Source organism: Callorhinus ursinus, unplaced genomic scaffold (genome assembly GCF_003265705.2).
Source record: "Callorhinus ursinus isolate GAN/ISIS: 27379988/994484 unplaced genomic scaffold, GSC_fseal_2.0 scaffold61, whole genome shotgun sequence".
Taxonomy (NCBI): Eukaryota; Metazoa; Chordata; class Mammalia; order Carnivora; family Otariidae; genus Callorhinus; species Callorhinus ursinus.
The window spans coordinates 3,838,311-3,865,568 of NW_027397123.1; the positions used below are offsets into that span (position 1 = coordinate 3,838,311).

The following is a 27,258-nucleotide window of genomic DNA, read 5'->3' on the forward strand; positions in this document are numbered from 1 at the left end:
AGTGTTTCAAGGACGGAGGGATGAGCACACTATATGCTGCTGCTGGCTCAAGCAGGCTGTGGACTGCGGACTGACCATTGCCCAGCACTCTGATGACCCCATTAGCTTCATGCCCAGAACACAGCCCTTTGGTCTCCCCTGAGACAGGAGGATCCACTTCTGAGCTGAGAGTCAGCTAAGGTGAGTCCCAGTCTTGCCTCAAATCTGGCCTGGAACCACACCCCTGTCCTGACCTCAGAGAGGATTCCTCGGAGGGGAAACCGGAAGAGATTTTGTGCCAAACTGTCAGGAGTTAGAGTGGGGGTGGGGGGCAGGGGGTGGGTAGAGGAGGGAGGGAGCTATTTCTCTGAGTTAGCACGACCCTTAGCCTTTCCAGAACAACTTTCTCAGAGACGATCAGTAACGTGAAAAAAATTTTATTGGGAAAAATATAACTTGTACAACTCAGCGCCGTCTGTTCTCAAGAGAAGCTCCTCCCCTCTGCGGCCGCCTTCCTGGGGACCTGGGGGGCGACCTGGTTGGAGGAGACCAAGTCCCTGAGTCTTCAGTGTGCTCCAGTAAGAGGGATAGTTGGGCGTCCACTTCCCTGCAAAAAAGCCAGGGTAGTAGAGGCTGAGGTTATGCGCTCAGGATTGGGGTCTGGGAGGGTGGATGGCCCTGGGAACGGGGTGTTGTAGATCCCGGTGATGGTCACCTTTTCTGCCGTCTCAGCTCGGCCCTCTGAACTCTTAGCAACTGAAGTACCGGGTCGTCCTGGAACTCGCTGCCGTCAGAGTCTAGGGGGAAAAGCGCGAGCGCCAGGAGGTCGACTCGTAAGGTGCTGGACTGCCATCCAGATCGGGGCAGCCACGCACATCAGCTCACCTTCTGCCGCCTCCAGAAGTCGGGCAGCCTGGCAGAGCAGATCTTCTGAGGGGGCGTGCTCAGCAGCGGTGCGGGGCGTAGCCACCTCCTCGAGAGGCCCCGCCTTGGAGGGAGGGGGCGGGGCCTCGGGGCCAGGGGACGCCTCCTCAGCTGGAGGGGGCGGGACCTTGGGCAGCTGATACCCAGCTTCAGCCAAGGGAGTGTCTTTGTCTTTCCGAGGCTCCCACACCGCTAGGGGGAGCGTGGCCTGAGCTTTCCGAGACTCGGCTTTAGACCGATTTGGCGGAGTCTGTGCTTTGGGAAATCGTGATCCAGATAGAGGGGGAGTGACCTCTGAGCGAGATGGCGCAATCTTGGTTTGGGGGTGTGTGGCCTTGACTTTCAGAGATCCAGCCTCGGGCAGAGGTGGGCCCTCAAGGTGAGGGGGCGTGTCCTCCAGGCTGTCCGGGAAGAGCCGAGCGGATACTACTTGGCCCAGGGCGCCTCTGAGCTGCGGGCCAGGACCCTCGTCAGCTGCCACGACTGTCCCAGAGGACTCCGGGCGCGGGGCTCCCCTACTCCGAGGCTTGGGGTCCTGCTTCTCGGGCTGCGCCCGGCAGCTTGGAACAGGAGTGGGCGGGTCCTGGGGGGCGGCTGGGGGCGGGAGGGTGGAGGCTGCGGGTGCCGAGGTGGCAGCCGGCGGCGCAGGGGTAGAGGGCGTGGGAGGAATGGCCCCGAGAGATAGCCAGGGACCAGACTGCGGGGCCCAGAAGAACCCATGGGGGCTGGGGCCCCAAAAGATGTGTGGAGAGAACCCTGGGGGAATAGGAGGCCTCTCCATATAGAAGGCCTCCAGGGGCCCCGGTCGGGCCACACTGGCCCAATGTGGGACACAGGTAGGCTGGGTTCCCAGGGAGCCAAGGGTCTCTGCAGGGGCAGGAAGGGCCTGTAGACAAACGGGGGCAGGGACCTGAGAGGGAGAGAAAGGACAGAGGGTTCTTCAGTCCCCTTCTGGCTCCCCCTTCCTCCAACTTCCCTTAGCATCCCTCCCTCCAGCCCCCTCAGCCTCCTCCCTCCCCTGTCTCACTAGAGTGGTGAGGGAAGGAGTCCGGGGTAGTACCCAGGTTCCATCACCCTGCCCTCCTCGAGCCCGTTCAAGCTTCCGCCGCTGCCGCCACTGGTATAGAATATCATCCTCTGGACGCAGGGGTGCCTGGGAGGAGACCGGGGCTGGAGCAGGGATGGGGGCAGGTGCTGGTGTTACTGTGGGGTAAGTAGAAGGAGGAAGGGTAAGGCTACAGGCTGGGGTGATGAGCAAACCAAGGACAGCCTGTGCATATACCCTTCGGCTGTACCAGAAAGGTATTCAGACAGGCTCTCCAGATCATGTCCCACCTCTTCTCCCAAGCAGGAAGTGAGAAAAGGGGCAGAGTCAGAGGAGAGAGCACTCTTGGGCTTCTCAACCTGTCATCATTCTGTTCTTTATTCATCAGCAAATATTTAGTGAGTTCTTACCGTATGCCAGGCCCTGTTCTGGACATTGTGGTTACAGCAGTGAACAAGACAGATCCTCCAGAATCTGTCCCCTTCTTCCTCTCTTGACTGCCCTTTCCTGGGGCCAACCCCACAGCAACCTCTTCTCTGGTCTCTCTACTTCCTCCCAATCTGTCCCATTCCCCCCACCCCCACCCCACCCCACCCCACCCCACCCCACCCTGCAGCCAGAGGAAGCCTGGGAACACCTGAGTCAGATCAGGGCCCGCCAGGATTGGAAACCCTCCCCTGTCCTGGTAAAAAGCAAAAGTCTTTGCATTTGTGTTGTTCCCTCCTGTATGCACAGGGTTCCATCCCTCCCATGCTTCAGATCTTTGCTCAGTATCATCTTCTTAGTGGGGCCTTCCCTGGCTACTCTGTTTAAAACTGCAACAGCCCCCAGCCACTATCCTCTCTCCTGTTCCAGGTTTCTCCTTAGCTCTTTTCCCTTCTAACATATTCAGTGTGGTACTTCTTTGCTTACTTCGCTCTCCCTTCACAATGCCAGCTACACAAGGAGGTTTTCGTCTGTCTGACCCTCACTATATCCGCAGTGTCAAGAACAAGGCCTGGTGCCATCAGTGTCTGTGGCATAAATGCCAAATGAACTATTTATTATACTGAAGTGCAGGGTCCAGACCTGTGCTAGGGATACAGCAGTGACCAAGGGCAGGGCCACGGGCCGTCCTCAGTTCAATGGGGCGAGTGGACATCATTCCCATCACCCAGAGCATAACTTCATTGGTCATATCAGTAGGGCTCCCATTGTCTCTTTGAAGCCCGACCATCTGATGCTGCGCAGAGAACGGGGGTGTCATCCTGGATCTCTCTCTCTCCCCCCACTCCTCTCTATATCCTGTGACTCTACTTCCAAACCTGGCCACTTCCCTCTACTCTGTTCCTCAGGCTCTGGCCCAAGAGAAACTACCAGCGTCTCTCACGGGGGGGCCCATAGCAGCCAGAGGGAGTCTGCTAATAACCCAAGAAAGATCATATCCCTCCCTGCTCAGAAGCCTCCCGTGGCTCCCCAGTACTAAGCTAATGACCAAATGCCTCCCATGCCTACATGGCCCAATGTACTCTGACCCCTGCCAATCTCTTCCACCTGGCCCCACACTACTCACTCCCCCCCCACGCACCTCCCCACCCTGCCCTTTCTAGTCCGTTATCTGCACCATGCTCCCCCCACTTCAGGTCCTCCATATATGCTAGAGGGCTCTTGTCCCCACCTTCATTGTTCAGGTCTCCACTAGACAGCACCTCTTCCAAGAAGGCCTTCCCTGACTTCCCAGCATCACGATCCTCTCTTGCATGGCCCTCATTTCTGCTTACATTTCACATGTATTTGTGGGGTTATGTAGCTATTTCTGCCCCACATTCACTATACCGTGAGGACCATGAAGGTGGGACCACACATGGTTGGTTCACTGTAGAATCCTCAAGCCCCCTCCTAGGGCCTCATCCACAATAAGTATTCAGTGTTTTTTAGATGAAAGAATGAATAAATTTAATCTGAAGGACAACTCATGCAGTAGGTACTAGTCTTATCCCCATTTTTCAGATGAGAAAACTGAGGCTCAGGAAGGAGAGGTGAATAAAAGGTGAGGTGAAGCCGAAAAGGAGCAAAGAATCAGACGAGCGAGAGCTCAGCCAGGATCACATACACCACGCAGGACACCTCCCTGTTTACCGTGCCTCCCTGTCCCCTGTTCACTCAAGCCCCATGAGACACGGACAGCATCTGTCCTGTGCGCCACTGTGCCCCAGGACCTGGTCATGGAGTACTAGTAATCCAGGTCCTTAATCCCATCCCTGAAATCTGAAGACTTCAGGTGGCAGGAATTGAGCGTTCAATAGTCGGCCTGCTTCAGCAAAGTCCAGCGTCAACAGGGGGCTTGCTCAGTATACCAGACTCAAACACAGTATTTGGTTGAACAATATGAAACTGTCCATATTCAACCATTTTTTACTGACAAAGACAAAAGTTTCGTATGGTTCAAAGTAACACAGCCATAGCAGAAAGTATATCTATTCACCCTCAATGAGATATAGAGATGATAAACAGCCTTCTTATTCTTTAGGTCAGATTCTGCTCTCCAATCAGGTACAGGGCCAAATGAGCAAAAAGCCATCTGATTTGGAAATTTGTGTTCAGAACTGCAAACAGGATGCGGAGAGAGCCTGTCATACTAATGATAGGTACCGTCAGGACCTGTGGCAAGAGCTCCCTGCATCCCCCAACTCATTTATTTACCCCTGTTTTAAAGCTGGAGAAACAGAGAGGCCCAGAGAGGCCCCAGGTCACCCAGCCGGTAAATGTCAGAGCTGGGATTCACATCCAGTCTCTTCTCCATCCTTGCCTCCGAACTTACCGTGTGCCTTGGGGTCAGAGCCCTTGCTGGAGTCAGGGATGAAGGTCGCGGAGAAGGGAGAGAGCCCATCAGAGCTGACGGGGAATGAGGAGCTGCTGGTATCGCTAGGGCTGAGTGAGGAGGAGGAAATGGAGGCCTTGCTGTAGGAAGAAAGCAGAAGCGAGGCAACAGGGGGTCTCAGAGGCGGTGGGCGGGGTGTGGAGCTGTAGGAGTGGGGATGGGTGCAGGGAAAGCACCTGCGTTTGAGCAGCCTGGCAGCTCTGCTCTGCAGGCTCAGTGTCTCCAGGTCCAGCAGGGATGAGTTCCATGTGTTGAGGCTCTGCGAGGGAAGAGGGATTAGAGGCTAGCCCCCATCTTAAAGGGTGCTGGGAAAGGGCTTTGGACAGAGGGCCTGGAGTACAGGTCTGCCTTCCACCTGGTATCCTCACATGCTGGTAAGCCATTCTAAGGAATCCGCTCCTCCTCCTCAGGGAAGGGGGACCCAGTTTTCCTCGGGGGTTGTACACCCCTCCTTGTAGTCATTATTGTGGGAGAAGGGTTGACCCCACCTTCCTGACCAGGCCTGGCTAATCACAACAATCTGTCCTCTGGTTCCACAGTCATTGGCTCAAAGATGAATGAATGAGAGTAAGCGCTGGGGCTTTGGATGGGACTACTGGAGAATCCTCCTCTTCCCACTGAAGTGACTATGTAAGTTAGAAGCCTAGAATCACTGGGGCTATCTTCACTACTTCAAGGGGAAAGCCTGCCCGAGATTGAGCCCAAGAAAGAGGAACAGAGAGTCAAGAGAGTTGAGTTCCTCCTAATAGTGTTCAAACACCTGGATCCAGCCATTCCTGAAAGCATATACATTTGGATTTCTTGACTGCGTTAGCCAACAAATCCTCCTTTTTTGTTTAAGCTTCCTTGAATTGGGGATTGACTCTAATTCTATCCTAGGGCTGGTGTTGTCAGTTCAGGTACATAGGGAAGAAAGTAGATGAGGATGTCACCTGCTTCATTTCCTTAAGGGGAGTCACAGCCTTAGCCTGAGATGCGCTGGCCACCTTTGCAAGAGTTGGGACTGCTGTGCTGGGTCTTCCTTCTGGTTCACTGACTCCTGCTGAGAAGCCCCAGTTGATTTTGGGGGGCCGTGAGGAATCTCTGCTGGGGGCATTGATCAGGAAAGGTTTTAGGCCAGCAGTGGATAGGACTGAAGCCGGTACCTGCTGCAAGTTGACTGGGGGTGTCTGGAGATCCAGGCCGTAGCCACCAAAAGTCAGCTGGGGTTGGGCCTGCAGGCTGGCGTTCCTCTCGGCTTGTGGGCTGAGCCTGGCGGAACCGGTTTATGTACCTGTGAGCATCAGAGAATGGGAGGTGAGTGAATGAGGAGAGCCAAATAATAATAATAATAATAACAACAGATAATAACAATCACAACAGTGATGTTTATCAAGTACTTTGGCAATACCTAGTACTTGTCCCTCAACATCTGCTCCTTCTTACAGAGTAATGCAATATTATATAAGACTATATAATACTGGGCACATAGCCACTCTTCTACAGATATATTTATCAGGGGTCCCAAGAGTTTAATGGCTATGTAACTAGGTTCTTGATCAGCAGGGTTATGAGATGAGACGTGATTCTGGCAAGTGGATGTGGTTGGGAGCCACATTTCCTCTATGGTTGGTCCATAAAGGAAAGGACAACAGCCTAGCGATGGGAGGCAACAAGACAGAAGCAAACTGTGCCCCTGACACCTCAGCCGGGGGCTGCCATATCAGCCCTGGTTGCTTCTGCCTGGACTGTTTGGGTGAGGGAGAAATAAATGCTATCTTGCTCGAGCCACAATTAATTTGGGACTGTTTGTTAGAGCAGCTGAACTTGGATCCTACAAATTCAAGGGCTCACTATGTGATAGCACTTGTTATAGATGCTTTATAGACAGTAACTCATTGAAAGCTTAAAACAGCCCTAGGGGATATGAGCTGTTAATATCCCCAAATTACAGATGAAGAAACTGAGGCCCAGCTCATACAGAGGGTAAGTGACAGAGCTGGGATTTGAACCCAGGCAGCCTAGCTCCAGAGCTCTTAATAGCACATATAAAGTGTGGTCCTAAAAGTGCTGCACAAACAACTCTGGCTATGGTGATTATTATGGGATGCCTGCCACCTCTTGATCCAAACCCTTCTTCCCCTCCAGGGCTGCTGCTACTTACTTGGCCACCACAGACTCCCTGCTGTCAACCAGGGTGGGTGGTTGGGAGGCTCCCATCTGTCCTTCAGTGGTGCTGGGTGGGGAAGGGGTTCCTGAGCTAGACGGCCAGGACTCTTCAAACAGTTCAGAGGAGTTGGGACCTGTGGTCAGAGCCTTGGGAGCTTCTGGGGGCCTGGACCCCCGGGACCTGGATGGGCTCAGGGTCTAAGATAGGGAGGTAGGGAGAAGAAAGTGAGGGTTGAGGGGTCATCCCTGTAGGGGAATGAAGGCACACGTGACGTGTGTCTTAGGCAAGAGGGGAGGAAACATATCCCACAATGGTAACAACTCAAGAGTGATTGGGGGCTACGATAGGTGATCCAGGTGACAGAGGACTGGGTGGGGGCAGAGCCGTGAGGAAGGACTGTCTCTTAACCCTCACCCCCCCCCCCCATCACATATCCTCCTTCCCTCTAGTTGTTACGCCCTCACCGCTGGGCTCACACACACCACTCTCTATGGAGTGTCCTCACCTTGGGGTGCCAGGTCTGGCTTTGGGATGGCCAGTAGTGGCTTTGATCCAGGGGAGTATCCTCAAAGGGGCTGTCTTGGATGGAGAAAATTGGCAGACTGCAAGGGGAGAGTGAGGTTGGCAGGCAGAGCCCCCCTGTTCGGGGGTTGTGGGGTGGAGTCAGGTTTTGGGGTTGGGAAGAGGAGGGCAGAACCAGATGACAATTCCCATAGATTGCAGGAAGAGATGAACTATAATTCCCATGAAGCAGCGCTGCACATTCAAGATAATGGTACTAGAGGCTCGATTCCCACCAGCTCTTGGGGGCAGTCTCAGAAAACCAAGGAACTGCCAACTGGTGGTTCTTAACCCTGAATCCAATCTAAGAGCCTTTTAAAAATACAGGTATGTGGTCCTCACTCCAAGCCAAAAGAGATCATAATATGTTTTTTTTTTAAGAACCTAGGTTTCATTTTTTTAAAATATTTTATTTATTCATGAGAGACAGAGGGAGAGAGAGAGGGAGAAGCAGGCTCCCAAGGAGCAGGGAGCCCGATGCGGGACTCGATCCCAGGATCCCGGGATCATGACCCCGAGCCGAAGGCAAACGCTCAACCATCTGAGCCACCCAGGCGCCCAGAAATCATAATATCTGGAAGGTGGCTGGTTATCTGTATCTCTTTCGCACCGTCCCAGGTGATTTTGAAGTGGAGCTCGGGTTAAGAACCAGGGCTAAACCCTGTTTCTCTACAATTCCCATAAGCCCTGGGGACACGAAGGAGGAAATGGTAAATGGACTACAATCCCCATCAGTAACTGGGCTCCGCCTAAGCTAGAAAGGTCAAAACCCACACCCACCGGAATCTGGGGGCAGTTTTAAAATTCAGAAATTGAACTCCCAAGATGACACTGGACACCCCTAGAGGAAAAAGAAAAGCCCTTGGAGCCACTTGGAAAGCGGAACGTAAGACGCTACGGGACCCCGATGGTGAAGTCCTGGGCTGGAGCTGCCAAAGGATGTGGAGCATCTTGGGAGTTGTAGTTCCAGTGCGGTTGAAAAAGAGACTCCGGACCCTAGCAAACCTGACCCGACGCTGTGTTAATCTCACCCTAAGTCCTCCCCAGGCCTCCTGCGGTCCCCGGGAGAAGGATCGGTCTCACCTGCGGTCCATCCCGCAGCTACCTGGGCGCTTCCGCCAGCTCCGCTCCCTCACCGGGCTGACCCCGCGCGCATTTTTGTCGCTTAGCAATGCCTTGTCAGGCCCGCCCCTCTCCCGGAGTGCCCGCGCGGGAAGAGAGCGGCCTCCAAGGGGACCAATGATGAAGAGGAAAATAAAAGTAATTGGAAAGTGGCCAAAGGAAGATGTCGCACAACTGGCTGTAACTTCGGCTTGACTGAGAGAGCATGTTTGATTGGAGAACCGTAGCGTGCAGCAGTAATTGGCAAGCCTGTGGACCAATGGAAAGGATCTGAGGGTGAGCTCGCGGTTAGGAGGGGTCATAAAGTACTCTCGCTTTCCTGCCGTGTCTTAGAGCCACTCCCCCTTTTTGCTGCGGAAGTCTTGTCCCGACTCCAATGTAACCACCGTTTTTCGCGTTGCAGGGCAATCGGGGAATCTGTCCCGTCTCTAACCGCCGCCCCTCCATCAGTCGGGCCAGCCAACCAGTCCCGCGGAGTCATTAACCACTTCCGTCTTGCTGCAGGAGCAGCTGGTTCCGCTAACTGCCAGGCCTGGGCTCCTAGCCGAGGTGGTGGGATCAAAATGAGCTATTTCGGGCCCGTCGCGCGGCCCCTCGGGGGCCAGCCTGGACTGTTCGTGCCCGCGCCCTCTGGCCGCTGCTCACCTGGCAGACCCCGCTACCCTGCGCACCCGAGGCTGAGTCAGAGGCCTAGAATTAGGCCCGGCTTGCCGGGGGGCTGGGCCCAGGCCCTGCTGAGATGGGAGTAGGGTCTGTTCTGTGTCCTCCTGACAGCCTGGCCGGCTACCACATTCCCTGTACCCAAGAATCTGCTCCTAAGACCGCCATCTGCGTCATCCCCAGAGCTGCCTGCGGGGCGGGGGTGGATTAAAGGGACTGCGAACTCTGCGCAGGGGTTTTCGGGCCCTGGGTCCCAAATGCCGCGCAGTCCTACCCACTCGGCAAGGCTCCACCTCCTCAGCCTTAGTTTCCCCTTTGGGAAATCGGGGGATCACCTCTCTGGCATCCAGCAGGCGCTTAATAAATGGCCAAGTCATTGTTGGGCTTTCTAAATAAGACTCTATTAATGGCCGGGGCTGGCTCGGGTCCCAATGTCCCCGGGCGCCCCGCCGAGGGGCGGACACAAGGCGTACTATAAGAGCGGCTGCGGCGCAACGCAGGGGCACTGCGGAGCCTAGGGGCGGCGGCGGCGGCGGCGAAGCAGGATGGAGATCCCCGTGCCTGTGCAGCCGTCTTGGCTGCGCCGCGCCTCGGCCCCGTTGCCCGGGCGCCTCTTCGACCAGCGCTTCGGCGAGGGGCTGCTGGAGGCCGAGCTGGCTGCGCTCTGCCCCGCCTCACTGGCCCCCTACTACCTGCGCGCACCCAGCGTGGCGCTGCCTACCGCCCAGGTGCCAGGCCTGGGGGAGGGCGGTAACTCGACCATTTGCAAGGCTTGGAGCCCCGGTCATCCCGGGGGGGGGGCGGGGTGAGGAATGTCCCCCGACTTTGAGCAGGGTGGAGAGTCCGGCCACTCAGAGGGGCTTCCAGAGTTCCCTGAGTATGGAATCTCACAGGCCGGATTACTGAAGCGGGTGGGAGGTCCCTGCCCATCTGAGGAGGGTCTCAGGTCTGAGGGGCTGGAATGGCTGAGTCACGGATAGGGTGGGGCCGTCACTCTGAGGGGAGCGTAGGTGACTCTGAAGGAGGCTGGTGACCCAGGAAATCTGGGGAAAGGGGGGCGCTCAGTTATTCTGAAGGGCATGGGGGTTCCCAGGGACTCCTGAGGGGAGGGAATGTTTTGTCATTCTCGGGGAAGAGTTTGGAGACTGTATGCATGTGGTGACCCTCTGCCTCCTGGAGAGACAGAAGGGAGGAAGGGTCCTGTGACTTGACAAAGGGGAGCCTGGCCACTCTGAGAAGTGGGGGGAGAGTACTGGTAACTGTTGAGGGCGCAAGCGGCCCCGTGACTCCAGTGGGAGGGTAAAAAGACGACTCTGGAAGCTGGGGGAAGAGGCATCTTGGCAATGTCTGGTGGGGGGGCGGTGTGCAGTAAGTGCAACAGGGGTTCTGAGGGATGGGGGCCTGGGGATTCAGTGTCCAAAGGGCACTCTGACACTGGGGGAGGGGGCAGGCCTTACCCTGTGAGAGCTGAGGCCCTGATCTTGCAGGGGAAGGGGGCCTCATCACTCTGGATGAGAGAATCTCAGTGATCACAGGGGGAGGGGTGATCCCAGTTATTCTGGGTGAAGAGATCCTCTGGGGCTACAAATAGTAAAGGAATGGATTGTCCAGTTCCGGAGGCCTGCGACAGGGACAGCCCCGGTACCGACGGGGGGAGGAGCCTCGCCCCGCCGATGACGATCGGGCTGTGCTTAGGTCCCAACGGAACCCGGGCATTTCTCGGTGCTGCTGGACGTGAAGCACTTCTCCCCGGAGGAAATCGCCGTCAAGGTGGTTGGCGACCACGTGGAGGTGCATGCGCGCCACGAGGAGCGCCCGGTGAGCCCGCTGGTAGGGGTGGTGCCAGAACGCGTAGGTGGATCCGCAGGCCGGACGGGCGGGGCGTCCATAGGAAAAGGGAGGGGCCACTCAAGTCTCTCTCTCTCCAGGATGAGCATGGATACATCGCGCGCGAGTTCCACCGCCGCTACCGCTTGCCGCCTGGCGTGGACCCTGCGGCCGTGACGTCCGCGCTGTCCCCAGAGGGCGTCCTGTCCATCCAGGCTGCACCCACAACGCCACAGGCCCCACTGCCGCAGCCGCAGGCTGCTGCCAAGTAGGCGTCATGCCTGAACCCCGGGAGCCGCCTCAGGCCCCCTCTTTTAAAGCCGACCTGACTCCACCCAGCCAGATGTCCCGAGCACACCCAAACCACCCACCCAGTCTGGGATCCTACCCTGACCCTTCCCACGTAGACTCTTCCCTAGTAACTAGACCATTCCACTGACACTCCCGTTCTCACACTCCCTCCAGCTTTCAGACTCCTGACAGCTCCCTAGCTTCCAGGCCCTACACGGACAACCCTTCAGCCGACAGTCTCCCGGCCCCACTGACCCCACTTTCTTGGCATATAAACCCACTCAAAACTCCCTCCTCTGCTTCCTTCTGACTCATCTGTTAAAATATCTCCACGTCCCATTTTAATCCCTTTCCCTCTCCAACACTACATTATGGTGTGGACAGCCCTGCCAATTGACTGGCCTGCTTAACTAGGCCAGTTAAGCAGAATCCCTCTTCACCCCTCAAATATCCCAGACCATCCAAGGCCTGGTCCTCAAGATTCTGGATCCTTCCCCTCACTCCCAACTGGACAATCTACTCCCCCCACCCATCTTGTGACTTGAAACCCCAGCCAGCGCCCCCATCCGAGACTTTTAAACCCTTTTTCTGACCCCCCCACCCTTGGACACCTATTCCAGGCCTAGCAGGACCCTCAACCTCAGACTGCACAGATACCCACCCCATCACCCCAGACTCTGCACAGATATCCTAAGCCCCATCCCCAGCTCTAACCAGAACCCCATCATTTTGCCATAATCCCCTAATCTCCAACCACATATCCCAAGTAATCCACCTTTCACACACCTCCCCTCATTCTCCAAGATCCAACCAAGCAGCCACTTTTGCTTTGGTGCCCCACAATCCTTCTCCCTCCTTGAATTTCCTGCCACCCCATCCCCTTATCCGTTCCCCCCAATAAATGTCTAGAGCTGTGCCAACTGCTTTATGTCTGCGCCGGGAAATATGGGCTGGAGCAAGCAGAGGCCAGTGTGGAGGTGGGAAGGAGGGGAATGTTTATTGGGGGGATGTGGTGGGCAGGGGAACATCACTGTCGCTCATACATCTCCCGTAGGATCTTCATGCTTTCTGAGTACCGAAGCTGGTTCCGATGAGATGCCTCCTTCCACCTGTGTTGGGGGTAGAGAAGCAGAGGGAGGACTCAGCAGCTGGGGAAGAAGCCATAGGGGTACAAGCAGGTTCAGGGACGCTCACCTCTGGCGGATGCGTTTCCAGCGCTGCATGTTGCGGTAGATGAGCGTGGATGGTGAGGGCTCAGGCTCGGAGGGCTGCGTGGATAAAGGCCAGGAGGGGTTGGCCATGCCCAAGCCCCGTACCATATGCCCCATGGCCCTGGGCCAGCCTGCATACCCACCTCATCATCAGGGGTACCCTGGATCTCAGGCTGCAGGGGGGATGGAATTCGGGATCTGCAAGCATCTCCAGGTGGCCCAGGGGCTGTGGGTGGAGGCAGCTTGTACACGTCACGACTCTTGCTATTGGTGACCTCTGAAGTCTGGGGACACAAGGGCCCCACACCAGGCCCAAGAGAGTTAGAGAAGAGGGCCAGCAGTACACACTTCACCCCTCCTGCCTTTCCCAGTGACAGCAGACACGAGGGTCTCACCGGGGACCTGTCTTAAGAGCCATGTCAAAGAAATGTCGGCCCCAGGGATCCCTGCCTGTATTCTGTCCAGCCCAGGGACCCCCAATCACTCCTAGCCAGCCCAGTAACCCCCACCTGCTCCCCTAAGCCAGGTGGCTACACCTGTTTGCAGTAAGGACCCCTGTCAAGCCCCCCAGCTTTTGGAAACCTCTAATCTTGGAGGTCACATCTACCTGCCCAAGGGAGCCCTGTCCCTTGTCCCTCTCCGGCCAGGCAGTCATGTCTGTCTGCTTCAGGGAGTTCCAGCCATACCCTCGGCCAAAGGGTTAGCATCTGTGTGCCTCACCGGATCCAGAAATCACAGAGACCTGTGCCCATCTCTCCCACTAGCTTTGGGAGAGGACATCTTTCACCATCTACCCACTGGCTGTTGAGAGGGGGCCCACCACACATCCAACCTCCTCATCCTCAGGCAGCGGGGGCAGTGGTGAGCTGGGTGAGCGTTCACGCTCGCGCACTGAGGGGCTGTTGCGCATCCAGGCTCGGCAGATTGGGTAGAGCGGTGTGTTCTCACTGAACTGAGCCAAGTCCACACTCCGGTCAAACAGCTTGATCACATACGTGTCTAGGGTAACGGGAGGGGAAAGTGTGTGACCATCCTCACACAGCTCCCCGACCCGGCCTGCCCTCTAGAGCCACTGCCTACTCACTGGATCGCTGTGGCCCTCCCTCAGCCAGCCCGTCATCCATCTCCCTCCTCTTCTTCCTCCGCTGGTGGGGGAAGCGGGCGGATGGCCTGTGTGGGGCAGGAGAACATCAGGACCAGGGCGGGGGCTGGCGACCTCCCGTCAGTCAGCTGGGGCCCCTGCCACCTTACCGTTTGCCAGTGGCTGCAATGGAACAATCCCTGTGGGGAGAGACAAGGTGTCAGCAGGCTGACCCTCGAAAAAATGCCCACTCAAAACCGCCCAAAGGGCGCCCTGGGGATACTGAGATGTTCGCATGGACCCCACCAACCCCTTAGACCCTGTGTCCCGCTCACGCCTCCAGGGCTGTAGGTGGCAACCATGAGGGGACCTAAGCTTCTGCTGCCACAGGGTCTCTGTACATGCAGGGTGGTTAGGACTATGGTGGAGGAAGCTTGGACGAGGCACGAAGTTGTCCAGCACAAACCCTCAGATACAGATCCCATCCACAAAACTTACTTGTTGTGGGTGTCTGAGGGGGTTTTCCCAGCTTCCTCCTCCAGACGCTCCCTGGTAGCAGAAGAGAACTGTGGGCTTGGGGTTTCCAGGGCTGAGTGGGAAGGCACTGAGTGGCTTTTCCATGGGGCCCCTTGCTCCCTAAGCCAGCCTCTGGGGTCTTACCCAGATCCCCCCAGGACCAAGAGGGTCCAACTTGCCAGGACCCCTAACCCCCTATGACCCGTGCCTGGCCAGGTTCCAACCTGTCCATGTGACTCTTCTCCAGCAGACACTGCAAAACAGCATCGAGTTGGTTCCGGGCCTTGGCCATCTCCAACTCTGGGGAAGAAGATACCGAGCAGGAGTCAGTTCCCAGGCCCAAGGCAGGTGGGCAGACAACTGGGCGGGGGGAGAGGCATGCGTATCCAAGCCTTCAGCCAGGAGGGTGCAGTGGGCAAAGACAACTGATGTGATGAGCAAGAGCGCTGGGCCCCAGGGTTGTCCCACATGCTCACGTGTGACCAAAGGCAAGTCACCTTACCTCACTGAGCCTATTTCCTCATCTTGAAAATAGGTCTCCCAATGATACCTATCTGCAAGGACTGTTGTGAGGTTTAGATAAACCTATGGTGTGTATGACTCTCTTAGCAACAACAGTAATAATATAAGTACGTTATACAGAGTACTTTTATGTGCCAAGAATTGTTCCAAGCACGTCACCCCCATTAACCCCGTTACATTTTCACAATAACTCTGGCAGGTAGCTATGACTATCCCCATCTTATGTATGATGAAACTGAGGCACAGAGAAGTTGGGCTACTTGCTCAAAGTCACACAGCGAGGAAATTGCAGGGCTGAGATCTGCACACAGGCCATCTGGCTCCACAGCTGAAGTTATAAGGCAGAGACTCAAACTGGGTGCAGAATCTAGCCCCCAGATGTGCTCTGTTTGGCTGAGGCAGTGGTGTTATTTAAAATCTGAACTAAATCTGAAAGGACAACATTTAATAATTTGGAGACTGCACCTAAAATATCCATTTTGGGCAGGAAATGACATCTGGGCCCCCCTTCCTGCATTCCCGGCTCTGTCAGCCTATGGGTTTACTTCCCCTCATCATAGAACTTAAGGAGGTGATGATGTTATAAATATTCTCCTCTTGCTCTTGTGAGGTGTTTGCTCTCTTCCTCCAACCAGTACCTAGCATCACTCTGGCCCAATGCTCAAAGCCTGGAAGGACACTTGGGGACATGCTTTGCCAGCCCTGGGATGGGGAGACACAGGGATTCCCAACATCACTGAGGAGAGACAGGGTAGGGGTGAAGGGCTAGGGGCAGCTGAGATTCTAGCCAAGAGCCCTGGGCAGGAGCCAAGGTATAGATCACACCCACATCTCTTTCCCTAGCCCCTGCTTCTCTTCTGAACCTTAGACCTTGGGATCCCATGGTCTCCTAGATACCTTTCCCTGAGCATCCCCTAGGCCCCTACCATCTACTGGGTCCCACACTAGGCTTAGTGCCTCTCTAAATTTTACCCCTTTTCCTGGGCCCCCATCTCGGGGGTAGCCCCGGTGTCCCCTAGTCCCTCCCTGGGTCTCGTAATAGACACCTCTCATCCTCCCCCACCCAGCTTTACCAACCCCGTGGCCCGTCCATTTGGCCTCCTGAGTGTCTCTCCACGTATCCCCTCCCTACCCTGGTCCTCTCCCTTCCTTCTCCTGGGCTCCCAGCCTCAATTTCCTCTTCTGACCTAACCTCCACAAGGTGGCCGGAGGACTCTTTGGAAAACCAAACCAACCCTGATCCTCTCCTGCTTAGAACACTCCACGATTCTGCAGAGCCCCGGGACTGAGCTCTTCGGCCCGGTGTTCACAGGCCTCCATGACCCTGCCTACCCCTGCCCCCCAACCACCATTTGTGGCCAAGCCTTTACTCTTCCACCCACGATTCTTTTGGCATTTGGGGGGGGGCATTTTTATTAACTCGCTCCTCAGCTTCAAACCCTCCCTTGGCCCCCCATTTCCCTCAGAGTAAAAGCCGAAGTCCTAACTTGCGCCCACAAGATCTGTCCTCCCTCTCGCTCTCTGCCGTCATTCCCTCATGCTCCCCACCTCACTCGCTCTGCTCCAGCCACACTGGCCTCCCCGCCCGTCCTTGCACAGGCCAGATGAGTCTTCCACCTCAGGGCCTCTTCAGACCTATTTCCTTGGTCTGATTTGCTGTTCTCTCACCTATCCCCATAGCTCTCTCCCTCATCCTGTCAGATCTCACCTTCTCCCGTTTTGTTTTATTACCACTTATACCATCTAACACCCTACACATCATTTTGCTTTTTTTTTTTTTGGTCTGGATTCCGTGCCTCTCCCACCACGATATGCCAGTCCTGGTTTCCCATCAACTCGGGCCCAACTGAAAATGACTTCCTCTCTCTCAGCCTCGGTTTCCCCATCCACCACACTTCTCCTACTTCCTAGGATTGTTGGGGTACAGTGACTGCCAGGATTAAAAGCTTCCCTGTACTTCAGGCGCCAAGCACCTTTGCTGGAGATGACCATTGCTGGAAACAGGGCAACTGAGGCAGAGCCAAGAAGAGTCCCTTTCAGAGTCACACGGCTCCGATCCCGGTGTCTTACCGCACCACACGGTCTGAGCCACCACCATTCAATCTCAACGCCACCTTGAGCACAAACCGGGAAGGTATGAGGAGGGCAGGAATCGTTCCATGCCTGACATAGCGGTAGTCAGGTGGGCGGCAGGAAGAAGTCGCGTGGTCCGTCTTATCGCGATAATCCTGTCTTTCGGGACTCCCATACCCCGCTCGGTCAGTGCTCCCCTAAAAGCCCCCTACCTCGGGGTCCTCACCTGATTTCTCCACTTTCACCTTCACCGGGAACATGGTTTGGGTCTGAAGTGTGGCTAACTGGGTCAGAGGAGCCCAGAAGAGCCCAGGGTCACAAATCAAAGCTGAAGGCAGACGGGAAGAGGTCAAGGTAAGCTTTGTGTGCGCCCAGTCCTCCGCGCTGAGGAAGTGTCCGGCGGCGACCGCCACCGCAGCCGCCACCTCCACTAGTTTCCCTTCTGTGGGCGGGCCCCTTTGGCAATTTCTTATTTCCATTTGTCGGTGCGACCGTCGATCTCGTCCCTGACCAATTGACAGCTGCCGCCATCGGCTCCCAGGTCTAAGTCCCACCTTTCTGAGGCCCCGTTTCCGGAAACAAACCAACAACATCCCGGAGCGCTTCCTGGGAGGTGTAGTTCCAGCTCCCAAGACGCAGCCAGAGTAACGGCGCCTGCGCCGCGCGAGGCACGGTGGGTGATGGAGGATCAGGGCTTCGCGAGGCTTCTTGGAACTTGTAGTGTTAGAACCTTTGAGCAACACCAGTTTAGCTGTTGACCCGTTTATTTAACCGTGGGAGTCCTTCTTGTTCCTGAGGAGGAGAAGTCTGGAGTTAGGCCGGGTTCAGTCTCACTGAGCACTCGCTAGGTGCCAGCTACCTGTTAACCTCTCTTCAGGCACAACCTTTTATTTAGCAAGTATTTATTAGTGGGCCAGGCACTCTTCTAGGCACTGGGGACACTGCACTGAACAAAACGTAATAGAGCGTATATTTTGGAGGATGTAAGGTTACAAGAAACAAGTGGAGCGTTTTAAATGAAATGTGATGAGAAAGGATACAAGCTGAAGGCACATCGGGACTACCAAGGCAGGGATTGGAATTTTAAATAAGATGGTCAAGGAAGACTTCTCCGATAAAGCTCTTGGCTATATCTGTTGCTGCGGACAACATCTTCAGAAAATGGGAAACTTCCATTTACCGCATGTTTTGGCTCAGATAAATTCTAGGAGGTAGCACTGATATCCACATTTCTGATGAGAATACCGAGACCAAGGGGGAAAGTACAGTTTTCAAATTCACACACCACCAGCACAGGATAAAAGCCCCTAGTAATGCAAGCGTTATTCCTTTCTTAGTTCTGCATCTGGAAAACGGGGTTCCTGAGCAGGAAAGTTGCTATTTCAGAGGGTGCAGAGAATGAAGGATTGCACATGATGGGTGAAGCACTAAGCCTGGCACAAAGTGGGCATTCAATACATATTTCTGAATGGTAATAATCATTTTATGCTTCAACCTCCAAAAGATCCAGGAAGTCAATATAGAGAATTAGAGTCCTTTATTGGGGGATGTCAGCAAAGAACATAGGAAATGGGAACAAGTCTTAGGGGTTTGAGAATGAGCTTAGAGTAGAGAAGCCCATCCTGGGCGAATGAGCAGGTCCCAGGCCTGTGTGGAGGAAGCTATCAGGGAGTACCCAGGGGTATGGTGAAGGAGAGGTAGTCACCAAGGGCGCCCCAACGAGGCCGGTAGATCTGGAAGATGGTGATCCAGGTGGTGAGCACAATCACCCAGAAGAGGAAGCCCAAAGCTGAGCGCCAGACATCTGTAAAAGGGAACAGGAATGGGTAAGGCCGGCCCCCCCCTGCCCCCCCGCCCCCCGCCCCGCCCCCCGCTGGCCCTCTCTCCTCTTCCAGAACCCCATGATTTTGGAACCTCCATCATTCCCTGCCAACACCTGATGGCCTCCCTTCATCCGTGCGCTGGACTCACAGCCTTTGATTTGGCTCTGCTCCGTGTATGCTGGGACAAGGAAGGCCTCTCGGAAGAACCAGAAGATGTTGACCAACCAGAGGAAAGGCAGGAAAGCAAACCCACCTAAGAGGAAAAAAAACCAAACTGGAGCGTAAGGCAGTGAGGATCCTCCTCTCCCTCCCCTCCCCCTGCCCCCAACTCCCACCTAGAGGACGGAAGGCCCTCCCCCATCTCCAAGTTCAAATGGAGATCTCTGCTATCAGAGACTTAGAAATCCTGCCCCGCCCCAGGGCCCTAAAATCTGACTCCTCGTTCATCTCTTTCTCAGGACCCAGAGTCCGGCCCAACTATCCCGTCTCTTGGGACCCAGAAGCTGAGGCTCCAGCCTCCTCTTTCCTCAGGTCCCAGGCCCTTCCCTCAGACCCAGGAGTCCGCAACCCCAGTCGCTTTATCCCTTAAGACTCAAGAATCCAGGCCCCCAGGCTCTCTTCCCTCAGGCGCTCTAGTCCGGTCCCCTCTCTTCTCCTGGGATCCTAGGAACCGGCCCTTACCCAGGTAGTACTTCCGGCACAGATTCAACTTCTCCTCGTTAGACACCCGCTCCAAGTTCATAGTTGCGCTGAGGCCGAGTCGTCCCGCGGGTCTGCAGGGCAGGAGCCAAGCCTTGACCCCAAGTGACAGATGCAGGGATCGCGAACAACCACGCCCCTATAGCGACAAAACGGAGATAAACTGAAGGGCGGGTTTGCTGAAAGAAGGGTACCCCGGTCCCCACCAGCAAGCTGACTGGGTCGAACGCCCTTCATGTTTATTCGGGGGCGCGAACGGCCCCCAACTCACCAGTGCAGTCCACTTCCTCCGCTTGGAAGCCTTAGCCACTTTCAACGTCGGACGTTTGCGCGAGATTCGGCAAGTATCTCTGGAGTTTGTAGTCTTTTTGGATGAGGCAACGCTGCACGCATGCGCCTTCAGGGAACGCCAGGTGGTGATTTTGCGGGGAGGGCGCAGGCCTCTAACCCGCAAGCGCAGTAGGCAGTTTCTGAGCGCGTGCTGTGTCGGGAGGCAGCGACGAACTACACTTCCCAATGCTCTTAAGCAACGGAAATGACGTAAAGAGCAGAGAGAGTTGGAGGGTTCGGGTAAAAATGGCTGAATATTTAGCTTCGATATTCGGGACTGAAAAGGACAAGTGAGAACGGGCGCAGGGAGTGGCCCCTTGCGGGGGCCGGGACCGGGACATTTGGTTCCCTGGTGGCTGGGAGGCGTTGGGCGGTGTTTCTGGGGTGTCCGGCCTTCCCGGCCCTCGGTTCACCTCTGTCTTTGCACCTCTTCCAGGGTTAACTGCTCTTTTTACTTTAAGATCGGGGCCTGCCGGCACGGGGACCGGTGCTCCCGGCTTCACAACAAACCGACTTTCAGCCAGGTGAGACCCGGCACGGAGCCTTGAGGGTTAACGCCTTCCGGCCATTCCCCTTCTGTTGGCCATCACCACGAGGTCCCGCCTTTTCCGGATTTCTAAGCCCCACCCCACCACCGGCTTTTTTCGTGTCGGGCCTCTGCAGGTTCCTCCCCTTTCCTTCAGGCCTTTCTCCCAGGAACTTGGCCACTACCCCCGTACGTACGAATTACACCGCTGGGCTGTCCCCGAGTGCTAGGTGTCTCTTCTGGTTTCCTTAGGGGCAAGCATCGCTTGATGCACTCAAGATGCTTAGGCTTCTTCTCTGTTGCCAAGTGTCACCCCCAGCCTTCATGCCTCACCTCACCCCTTTGCATGCGCTCAGGCCCCGCCCCCTTTAAATTCTGTTCAGACCATAGTGCTTCTCAACCTGTACCGGAATCCACAGAACACCGCCCAAACCGCAGACGGATCGCACTGTGAGTGAGGGACCGGTCTTGGGGGCAGGGCGGACAGCCCCCAACAGGCCGCCCGCTGATTTCACCCTGCCCCTCCCCAGGTCACGTGAGCGACGTGGAGGTGCAAGAACACTATGATAACTTCTTCGAGGTGAGGGTTGGCAAGGGATGGGCTGAGTTTCCTGTGGAACAGGAGCTCAGCTGAGTTTCTCCCGGTCTTCCGCAGGAGGTGTTCACGGAGCTGCAGGAGAAGTACGGGGAGATTGAAGAGATGAATGTGTGCGACAACCTGGGGGATCACCTCGTGGGCAATGTCTATGTCAAGGTGCCTCCTGTCCCCACATGAGAGCCTAGAGGTGGAGGCATTTCAGTGCCTGATGGCCACCACTGAAGCCTCACAGCTTGAGGTCCATCACTAAATCCATCCCGGCCCCAGAGCTGCTGACTAATCCCCTAAAGACTTCCGAGTGTGATTGCTGACCCTGATCGACTTTGCCCTCAGTTTCGGCGGGAAGAGGATGCAGAGCGGGCAGTGGCTGAACTCAATAACCGCTGGTTCAACGGGCAGGCCGTGCATGCTGAGCTCTCTCCTGTCACCGACTTCCGGGAGTCATGCTGCCGGCAGTATGAGATGGGGTATGGTAGTATGGGGGTGGGATGGGCACCTGGAGTCCCAGACTCCTGTGTGTTGGGGTGCTGTCATTGCCAACAGCCTCGTCCATCCATCCATCCATCCATCCATCCTCTACCCAGGGAATGTACCCGCGGGGGCTTCTGCAACTTCATGCACCTGCGGCCCATCTCCCGGAACCTCCGACGTCAGCTGTATGGGCGGGGACCCAGGCGCAGGTACCTCAGGACCAGCCTGTCAAGATACCTCATACCCTAAGGGCCCTTATACTCCGAGGTGGACCTGATCCTGTGCCCCAATAACAGCGTCTCTCTTTTGTATCCAAAGACTAGCTCTGAGCACCGTCCAAAGACCAGCGCCTGAGTCTCAACCCCCAAACCAGCTGGGACTCCAAAGCCCCAAACCCAAGACCAGTCTGGATCTCCAGTCCGGAGATCAGTCCCTGAGAACCTGTCCTGATACCACGCAGGAACTCTGGTTACCTGCCCCATCCCAGAGCAGAGAGGCAGACCCGGGGAATGGTGCCGTACTCCTTCCAGCTCTAACCCTCATCTCTCTACTCCTGTCCCCAGGTCGCCCCCGAGGTCCCATACCGGCCACCGTCCCCGAGAAAGAAACCGACGACGTTCCCCAGACCACCGGCATGGCCGCTTCTGAGACCCTGGCTCCCTTGATCTCCACCCTTGACAGGCATAAATGTTCCTGGCCAGGACCCCTCCTGAAAGCTCCCTTAACCCCCCAGTGCCATCTTCCCTAGGCTCCGGGGCTCCATGATGTAAATCTGTTCAACACAGGGACCTTCTCTCACCACCCCTCCCCTAATAAAGTTCTGTATTGAGGGTTTAGAACCTGTTAGCTTGAGCCTAGCTGTGGGCAGGAGTTTCCTTCCACCCCCACACCTGACGAAAAGGGGAAGCGGGCTGGGCTCTGGCCACAGCTTCTGCTGAAGAACGTCCAACAACAGGTGGGAAAGCAGCAGGTTCAGGGCCCAGGGCTCTAGAAACCCCTCAGTGGGACTGGTTGGGGTGGGGACGCCTCTGTGCCGGGAACCTCAGCACGGCTGTCTCCGGCTTCTCAAGGGGGAGGCGCCTGGTTGTGGCAGGTTGGAGGATTCCCAGCCGGGAGGAGATTGGGTTTAGGGAGCTAAGGGTTACTGGGAATTGAGTGGGAGTCTCCAGAAGGTGAGGGCTGGGTCCTCCATGTCAGCTGCCCTGCCGTGGGAGTTGGAAATAACCTACTCCTTAAGCTTACCATATGCCAGGTGCTATTCTAAGTGCTTTACTTCAAGCAATGATGTTAATTCTTCACAATAGACCTTTGAGACAGGTACTGTCATCCCATTTTAGGGTTGAGAAAAGACGTAAGGAAGATGGCAGAGGTGGGATATGAGTCCCATCGTTGTGGTTCCGGACTCCTCATTCTAGCCATCTTGAGGCCTTGCTGGCCCTTCTCATAATGGGCCAGGAGCTGGACTAGGGGCTAGGGGTAGACTCCCATCTTCCAAAGGGGTCTGGGGATCCCATGCCCCCACATCACTGCTTCCTTCTTCTGCCCGGGTTTCCTGGAAAGTGTGACAGAAGCGCTGCGGTCGGAAGTCCTGCGGTCACGGCCCCCCTCGAGGCTGCAGACCTCGCCCGGATGGGGGGGCCCCGGTGCCTCCTCCTGACTGCCGCGCTGCTCCTGGCCCCGGCGGCGCCTCGGGGGGCCTCCCAGCACTGCGGGCGCCTCGAGTACTGGAACCCTGATAACCGGTGCTGCGGCAGCTGCCTGCAGCGCTTTGGGCCGCCCCCCTGCCCGGGTGAGGAGCCCGGACGGGGGTATGCGTATGTTCGGACGGAGCCAGGGGGTGATAAGGAGCCAGGGAAGGGAGGAAGTCTGTGGGTTATTGTCTGTGAGGCTTGCTTCGGGGAGGGGGCGGCGGGCCTTAACGCAGATGAGACAATGTGGGGCTCAGCCTGTGATGGAAGGGATAGTACCGGTTACGATAGGGCCACGGCAAAGGGGTATTGCCTGTTGGGCGGGGTCGCGGCAGTGTTCAAAGGGTGAGGTGTGTGGCTAAATCAGGAGTGGGCGGGGCTTGGTGCCCGAGCTGGGTGGGGGTAGTGGGGGGGCGGGGCCTGTGAGGAGAGGGTCTCGAGACTGGCAGGGCTCGTGCGGGGGGGGTGGGCACGTCGGTGATAGGTTGGGTTAGTGGAGTCCAAGGGGTGGGGCCTGCTGGGATAGGACAAAGGGGAAAGGGTGTCGCTAGTGCCGGAGAGGAGGGGCTGGGCGGCCACACGTGAGACCCTGTTTCCCACCAGACTACGAGTTTTCGGAAAACTGCGGGCTCAATGACTCTGGCGATCACGTGTCCCGCCCCTTCAAAGAGTGTCCTATTGGACAGTGCAACCCCGACAATGCGGAGCTATGTAGCCCCTGTGGCGGCGGAGCCACGGCGCCTGCTCCCGCGGGGAGCCGGAGCGGAACACAGCGGCGCTGCAGAGAGGTGCTGGTCGGGCTCCGGAGGGCCTGGGCTGGGGTGCGGCTTGCGGGAGGCGGAGCGGGGGTGGAGGGCGTGGTTTGGGTTGGATGGGCGGGGTCTGGATCAAGGGAGGGGGGGTGTAGCCCCACTGAAGAGGATGGGGTGGGGGCATAATAGGATCTGGGGACCCACCTGGGTTAAAGTGTGTGGGAGGGGGGCGGGGGAGCGTGGGGGGATAGCTGGATCGGGCGGGGATTTGGTCCCACGGAGGGATAGAAGGATGGAGGTTCAGGCTGAGGGGCCGGGAGTGGGGCATACCTCCCGCTTTCTTCCAACCTATTTGCAGAGGTCGGTCCCTCCGAAGGAGCCCTGCCCCCTGAAGTCTGGGAGACCAGTGGTCCTTAGCTCCCAGGAGCCCGGCCCATCGGCGATCTCCAGTCTTTCGTGGACATTGGAGCGCAAGGTCGCTCAGCAGGCCTTGCCGGATTTTGCCCTGCCGGTCGTGCTGGTTCTCATGGTGCTGGGTCTGCTGGTGACCTCAGCAGTGATCCTCCTGCTCGCCCAGCGGTGCCACCGCCGGGCGAAAGTTGTCCTCCACCCATGTCCTGGCGTGGTTTGTGGCAACACCAACATCCATACCCTCTTCCCCGCACACTCGTCCTCTTCAGGCTCCCAGGAGGCATCCGAGGCAGGGGCCCCACCGAAGGAGGCGGCTCTGGTTCCACTCGTGGGCAGAGGTTAGTCGGGGACAGGCCAGGGAGGGAGAGGGTGGCCTGGGAGATTGCCCTTCCTCTCCATCACCCCTCCACGGCTCTCCCAGAACTGCCGAAGCTGGCCTCGCAGCCCCTGTCTCGCCTGCTGGAGGAGCTGGAGGTGCTGGAGGAGCTCGTGGTGCTGCTGGATCCCGAGCCTGGGCCGGGTGGGGGGACGGCCTGTGGCACCACGAGACACCTGGCAGCGAGGTACGGGCTGCCTGCCGCCTGGTCCACCTTCGCCTACTCACTGCGGCCCAGGTGCTCGCCGCTGCGGGCCTTGGTTGAGATGGTGGTGGCGAGGGAGCCCTCTGCTTCTCTGGGCCAGCTCGGCACACACCTGGCCCAGCTGGGGCGGGCAGACGCGCTGCAGGTGCTGTCCAAACTCGGCTGATCCGGGCCTTGCCCAGCCTCGTTCTCAATAAAGTTTCCCGTGAAATAAGCGCCTGCCGTCTCCGGGCCTCATTAAGGCGTGCTTTTGAAATACAGTCCTCATTGGGCCGAGACCCAACAGGAATCCTCTCCTTCCAGCACGTACACGAGACCAGATACGGCCTGAGGCGCCACTGAGAGCTGGCCTCCGGTGCCTCCGGGCAACCAAGGTCCTCTCCGGGAAAGGGCCCTGCTACCCCTGGAAGGGCTCTCATCCGCAGGGACCCCGCCGGGTTCTGAGTGGGAATCCGGAGAGCACACGTTGCTCTGACGCTGTAAGAGACCCCCACGATTTACCTGTAAGTCTGAGTGATGGCCTCCCGCCCCCTGCTCAGGCTGCCAGGCTTCCCTCGGCTCGGGACCGGTGTGGAGAAACGGGAGCTCCTACCTGCCCCCAGCACCATACAAACCGGAAGACCACCTCTCCAAACATTGACAGACTTTATTATGGGGGGTTCCCACCTGGGAACCCACCCTCTTAAATAAAAAAGTGCATAGAAAAGAAGGGATTTAGAAACCTTTGTACAGTATCTACATCCTGGGCCCCCAGGGCAAGAAGGGGGCGATTGCTGGGTGGGCTGGAGGGGTGGAGGCAGGGCCTCTGCCACCTGTAGGCCCACAACCACCCTCAACAGGAGGGTGGGGGTGAGATGCTCTGGGAGGGACTCGGGAGCCCCCAGACTCGGGGCACGACGGCGGCGGGGTCGGGCAGCCGCGGCCTTAGTTCAGGAAGCGACGGCAGCGCTTGGCGCCGCAGTTGCAGGGCAGCTTGTTGCTGGCATCCTCGATGGGGAACTTGTAGTCATAGGTGAGCTCCTCGCCTCGCAGGATGCGGCGCAGGGCGAAGATGACGATGTGCTTCTGACCCTCCACGTGGATGACCCGAGAGAAGCAGTTGGGCTCACACGAGTGGTTGATGAAGCGCGCGGCGTTGCCGTGCATCGTGGCGTCCACCACGTCAAAGTCATCCATACGGAACATGTAGCACCCGATACCCTACGGGGACCACGACGGGGCCGGTCAGGTGCTCCATTCCCACGGCCCAGCCCCCCCCCCCCCCCCGCCTCCTCCCCCCGCCGCTTCGCCCACCTCATCCCCATGGCCCCGTGGAGCCCACCTTCCCATCGTAGAACTTCTCCCGCTTGTCGGTGAGCACGGAGCGAATGACGATGCCGGAATACTCGATGACCATCTCGCCGGCATCGATGTTTCGCTTACAGAACAGGCCCCGTCCGTGGATGGCAGATCTGCAGGGGAGGATGGGCCAGGGGGAGCTCAGGGGGCAGGGGGACAGAACCAAGGCAGCCCCGCACCGGGGCACCTGTCCATCCACCCAAGGGGCATCCTCCCCCCCCGACCCCACTAACCTGTAGACACCCACAGCCTCTTTGGATGTCTTCTTGAGGTGGCGAAAGCGCATGGCCATGGGCAGCTCCAGGCTGGTGGCACGTCTGGTGGGGTCAGCAGTGTCACAGGCCGGTACCCAGGAATGACCTCTCTTGCCCCTGGTCACCCTCTTGAGGACCCTTCCAGAACAGCCCCAGCACCCCGGCCTGCCCTCCATACCTGGTTGACCTGAGCTGCACCTCATCCTCTTCCTCGTCACAGGTGGCTCCCTCGGGGAGCACCCGGTGCTGGGAGGCCAGGAAGTTGAACATGTCAAAGGTGCACTTCCTGCAGCAGGGAGGGAAGGAGGAAGGAAGGAGGGAGGGTAACAGTCATTCCTTCCAAGAGACGCCACCTACCTACCCTCTGGCCCCGGGCGGGCTGCTAGCAAAGGAGAAATACTGCTACCCCCGGAGACGGAGTGAAAGGGGAATGGATGGGGCTCCCTCTTGTGCCGGGAACTCCAGGGCTACTTCTGGGGCGGCCTGGCATCTTCTCCCAGGCCTCAGTTCCCAAGCTCTAAAGACCTAACCGCCACGCCCGAGAACTGCCCCGGGGCTGCCCAGGCGCCTCACCGGAGATAGACCTCGGCGCGGGCCGCCCCGTGGGGATTCAGGGGCGGCTCCTCCTGGCCCTCTCCCTGCTGGTGGTAGCGGAACTTGTAGTGCTGGCAGCGCTGGGCCCCGGGCAGCTGCTCTGCCAGGAAGATGACAGCGTCGTGGTGGATGCCCAGGAGCCTCGCCCCGCTCATTCCTGGGGACAGAGGTGAGGACACACACGTCGCGTCGGAGGCCCCTCTCATCCTCTCCGAGGCCTCCCAGCTCTCCGCCCACCGGCAGCCCCTCCACTTGCCACTGAAGGAGAGATGCCGGAGCCGGGCGTGCCCTCGGGCCTCTTGCACCTTCTCAATCAGAGTTCTCCACGCCCCTGAGGAGAGAGCAGGGCCGGAGCGGTCAGGACCGGGGGCG

The 27,258-nt window shown here is 57.3% G+C and overlaps 7 protein-coding genes across 25 annotated transcripts in view; 3 read left to right on the forward strand and 4 right to left on the reverse strand.

Moving 5' to 3' along the window:
* Positions 1-400: 400 nt before the first annotated feature.
* PROSER3 (proline and serine rich 3) lies at positions 401-8,880 on the reverse strand. 13 transcript variants are annotated; one of them, XM_073885213.1, is made up of 12 exons: positions 8,602-8,702; positions 8,299-8,359; positions 7,463-7,596; positions 6,952-7,154; positions 5,954-6,081; positions 5,741-5,850; positions 4,985-5,067; positions 4,749-4,888; positions 1,931-2,106; positions 865-1,813; positions 695-776; positions 401-586 (listed from the first exon to the last, which is right to left on the reverse strand). In XM_073885213.1, exons 4-12 carry the CDS (start codon positions 7,005-7,007, stop codon positions 445-447), a joined length of 1,866 nt encoding a protein of 621 aa, XP_073741314.1. In that variant the 5' UTR covers positions 7,008-7,154; positions 7,463-7,596; positions 8,299-8,359; positions 8,602-8,702; the 3' UTR covers positions 401-444. The 13 variants fall into 13 exon arrangements, with proteins under 13 accessions (XP_073741314.1, XP_025710239.1, XP_025710237.1 ...); XM_025854454.2 differs by lacking the exon at positions 8,299-8,359 and having other exon boundaries at positions 7,463-7,559; positions 8,602-8,880; XM_025854452.2 differs by having other exon boundaries at positions 4,749-4,858; positions 7,463-7,559; positions 8,299-8,743.
* On the forward strand, positions 8,880-12,334 carry HSPB6 (heat shock protein family B (small) member 6). The gene is made up of 3 exons (XM_073885367.1): positions 8,880-10,028; positions 10,996-11,118; positions 11,229-12,334. Exons 1-3 carry the CDS (start codon positions 9,846-9,848, stop codon positions 11,397-11,399), a joined length of 477 nt encoding a protein of 158 aa, XP_073741468.1. The 5' UTR covers positions 8,880-9,845; the 3' UTR covers positions 11,400-12,334.
* Positions 12,335-12,390: 56 nt separating this feature from the next.
* Positions 12,391-17,594, reverse strand: LIN37 (lin-37 DREAM MuvB core complex component). Of its 2 annotated transcripts, XM_025854532.2 has the most exons (9): positions 17,048-17,594; positions 14,451-14,526; positions 14,209-14,259; positions 13,881-13,910; positions 13,714-13,799; positions 13,462-13,628; positions 12,773-12,913; positions 12,613-12,686; positions 12,391-12,527 (listed from the first exon to the last, which is right to left on the reverse strand). In XM_025854532.2, exons 1-9 carry the CDS (start codon positions 17,412-17,414, stop codon positions 12,446-12,448), a joined length of 1,074 nt encoding a protein of 357 aa, XP_025710317.1. In that variant the 5' UTR covers positions 17,415-17,594; the 3' UTR covers positions 12,391-12,445. The 2 variants fall into 2 exon arrangements, with proteins under 2 accessions (XP_025710317.1, XP_073741446.1); XM_073885345.1 differs by lacking the exon at positions 14,209-14,259 and having other exon boundaries at positions 17,048-17,590.
* A 747-nt stretch (positions 17,595-18,341) lies between these two features.
* Positions 18,342-19,772, reverse strand: PSENEN (presenilin enhancer, gamma-secretase subunit). The gene is made up of 4 exons (XM_025854608.2): positions 19,615-19,772; positions 19,326-19,482; positions 18,793-18,897; positions 18,342-18,625 (listed from the first exon to the last, which is right to left on the reverse strand). Exons 2-4 carry the CDS (start codon positions 19,384-19,386, stop codon positions 18,486-18,488), a joined length of 306 nt encoding a protein of 101 aa, XP_025710393.1. The 5' UTR covers positions 19,387-19,482; positions 19,615-19,772; the 3' UTR covers positions 18,342-18,485.
* A 54-nt stretch (positions 19,773-19,826) lies between these two features.
* U2AF1L4 (U2 small nuclear RNA auxiliary factor 1 like 4) lies at positions 19,827-22,107 on the forward strand. Of its 4 annotated transcripts, XM_025854538.2 has the most exons (9): positions 19,827-19,963; positions 20,110-20,197; positions 20,583-20,649; positions 20,730-20,779; positions 20,855-20,953; positions 21,131-21,264; positions 21,382-21,477; positions 21,587-21,736; positions 21,832-22,107. In XM_025854538.2, the coding sequence occupies exons 1-9, from the start codon at positions 19,860-19,862 to the stop codon at positions 21,914-21,916; spliced, it is 873 nt and encodes a 290-aa protein (XP_025710323.2). In that variant the 5' UTR covers positions 19,827-19,859; the 3' UTR covers positions 21,917-22,107. The 4 variants fall into 4 exon arrangements, with proteins under 4 accessions (XP_025710323.2, XP_025710322.2, XP_025710325.2 ...); XM_025854537.2 differs by having other exon boundaries at positions 21,587-22,107; XM_025854540.2 differs by lacking the exon at positions 21,587-21,736.
* Positions 22,108-22,173: 66 nt separating this feature from the next.
* On the forward strand, positions 22,174-24,914 carry IGFLR1 (IGF like family receptor 1). 2 transcript variants are annotated; one of them, XM_025854528.2, is made up of 5 exons: positions 22,174-22,223; positions 22,829-23,057; positions 23,560-23,744; positions 24,067-24,457; positions 24,541-24,914. In XM_025854528.2, the coding sequence occupies exons 2-5, from the start codon at positions 22,898-22,900 to the stop codon at positions 24,864-24,866; spliced, it is 1,062 nt and encodes a 353-aa protein (XP_025710313.1). In that variant the 5' UTR covers positions 22,174-22,223; positions 22,829-22,897; the 3' UTR covers positions 24,867-24,914. The 2 variants fall into 2 exon arrangements, with proteins under 2 accessions (XP_025710313.1, XP_025710312.1); XM_025854527.2 differs by having other exon boundaries at positions 22,223-23,057.
* Positions 24,915-25,328: 414 nt separating this feature from the next.
* Positions 25,329-27,258, reverse strand: part of KMT2B (lysine methyltransferase 2B) — a 20,384-nt gene continuing 18,454 nt past the window's right edge. For both annotated transcript variants that reach the window (XM_025854404.2, XM_073885177.1), the window contains 6 exons: positions 27,143-27,217; positions 26,866-27,043; positions 26,471-26,578; positions 26,272-26,355; positions 26,022-26,151; positions 25,329-25,900 (listed from right to left, as the gene is read on the reverse strand). In XM_025854404.2, the coding sequence (XP_025710189.1) occupies positions 25,625-25,900; positions 26,022-26,151; positions 26,272-26,355; positions 26,471-26,578; positions 26,866-27,043; positions 27,143-27,217 (851 nt within the window). In that variant the 3' untranslated portion in view covers positions 25,329-25,624. The remainder of the gene's footprint in view (positions 25,901-26,021; positions 26,152-26,271; positions 26,356-26,470; positions 26,579-26,865; positions 27,044-27,142; positions 27,218-27,258) is intronic.

What these genes read in the sequence shown, in the direction of transcription:
- U2AF1L4 (XM_025854537.2), top strand. Translation starts at nt 19,860, where the DNA reads ATGCTCTTAAGCAACGGAAATGACGTAAAGAGCAGAGAGAGTTGGAGG. An exon ending in TTCGGGACTGAAAAGGACAA is followed by an intron (nt 19,964 to 20,109) that starts GTGAGAACGGGC and finishes CACCTCTTCCAG; the next exon opens with GGTTAACTGCTCTTTTTACT. An exon ending in AACCGCAGACGGATCGCACT is followed by an intron (nt 20,650 to 20,729) that starts GTGAGTGAGGGA and finishes GCCCCTCCCCAG; the next exon opens with GTCACGTGAGCGACGTGGAG.
- PROSER3 (XM_025854450.2), bottom strand. Translation starts at nt 8,468, where the DNA reads ATGCTCCACATCCTTTGGCAGCTCCAGCCCAGGACTTCACCATCGGGG. An exon ending in CTCTGACCCCAAGGCACACG is followed by an intron (nt 2,107 to 4,748) that starts GTAAGTTCGGAG and finishes CTTACCCCACAG; the next exon opens with TAACACCAGCACCTGCCCCC. An exon ending in GAGCTGAGACGGCAGAAAAG is followed by an intron (nt 587 to 694) that starts GTGACCATCACC and finishes GCTTTTTTGCAG; the next exon opens with GGAAGTGGACGCCCAACTAT.
- HSPB6 (XM_073885367.1), top strand. Translation starts at nt 9,846, where the DNA reads ATGGAGATCCCCGTGCCTGTGCAGCCGTCTTGGCTGCGCCGCGCCTCG. An exon ending in TGGCGCTGCCTACCGCCCAG is followed by an intron (nt 10,029 to 10,995) that starts GTGCCAGGCCTG and finishes GGCTGTGCTTAG; the next exon opens with GTCCCAACGGAACCCGGGCA. An exon ending in CGCGCCACGAGGAGCGCCCG is followed by an intron (nt 11,119 to 11,228) that starts GTGAGCCCGCTG and finishes CTCTCTCTCCAG; the next exon opens with GATGAGCATGGATACATCGC.
- PSENEN (XM_025854608.2), bottom strand. Translation starts at nt 19,386, where the DNA reads ATGAACTTGGAGCGGGTGTCTAACGAGGAGAAGTTGAATCTGTGCCGG. An exon ending in GTGCCGGAAGTACTACCTGG is followed by an intron (nt 18,898 to 19,325) that starts GTAAGGGCCGGT and finishes TTTTCCTCTTAG; the next exon opens with GTGGGTTTGCTTTCCTGCCT. An exon ending in GCAGAGCCAAATCAAAGGCT is followed by an intron (nt 18,626 to 18,792) that starts GTGAGTCCAGCG and finishes TCCCTTTTACAG; the next exon opens with ATGTCTGGCGCTCAGCTTTG.
- LIN37 (XM_025854532.2), bottom strand. Translation starts at nt 17,414, where the DNA reads ATGTTGTTGGTTTGTTTCCGGAAACGGGGCCTCAGAAAGGTGGGACTT. An exon ending in CGCTGCCTGAGGATGAGGAG is followed by an intron (nt 12,914 to 13,461) that starts GTTGGATGTGTG and finishes TTGTGTCCCCAG; the next exon opens with ACTTCAGAGGTCACCAATAG. An exon ending in AGGGTACCCCTGATGATGAG is followed by an intron (nt 12,687 to 12,772) that starts GTGGGTATGCAG and finishes TTATCCACGCAG; the next exon opens with CCCTCCGAGCCTGAGCCCTC.
- IGFLR1 (XM_025854527.2), top strand. Translation starts at nt 22,781, where the DNA reads ATGCCCCCACATCACTGCTTCCTTCTTCTGCCCGGGTTTCCTGGAAAG. An exon ending in CACAGCGGCGCTGCAGAGAG is followed by an intron (nt 23,745 to 24,066) that starts GTGCTGGTCGGG and finishes ACCTATTTGCAG; the next exon opens with AGGTCGGTCCCTCCGAAGGA. An exon ending in GGTTCCACTCGTGGGCAGAG is followed by an intron (nt 24,458 to 24,540) that starts GTTAGTCGGGGA and finishes CGGCTCTCCCAG; the next exon opens with AACTGCCGAAGCTGGCCTCG.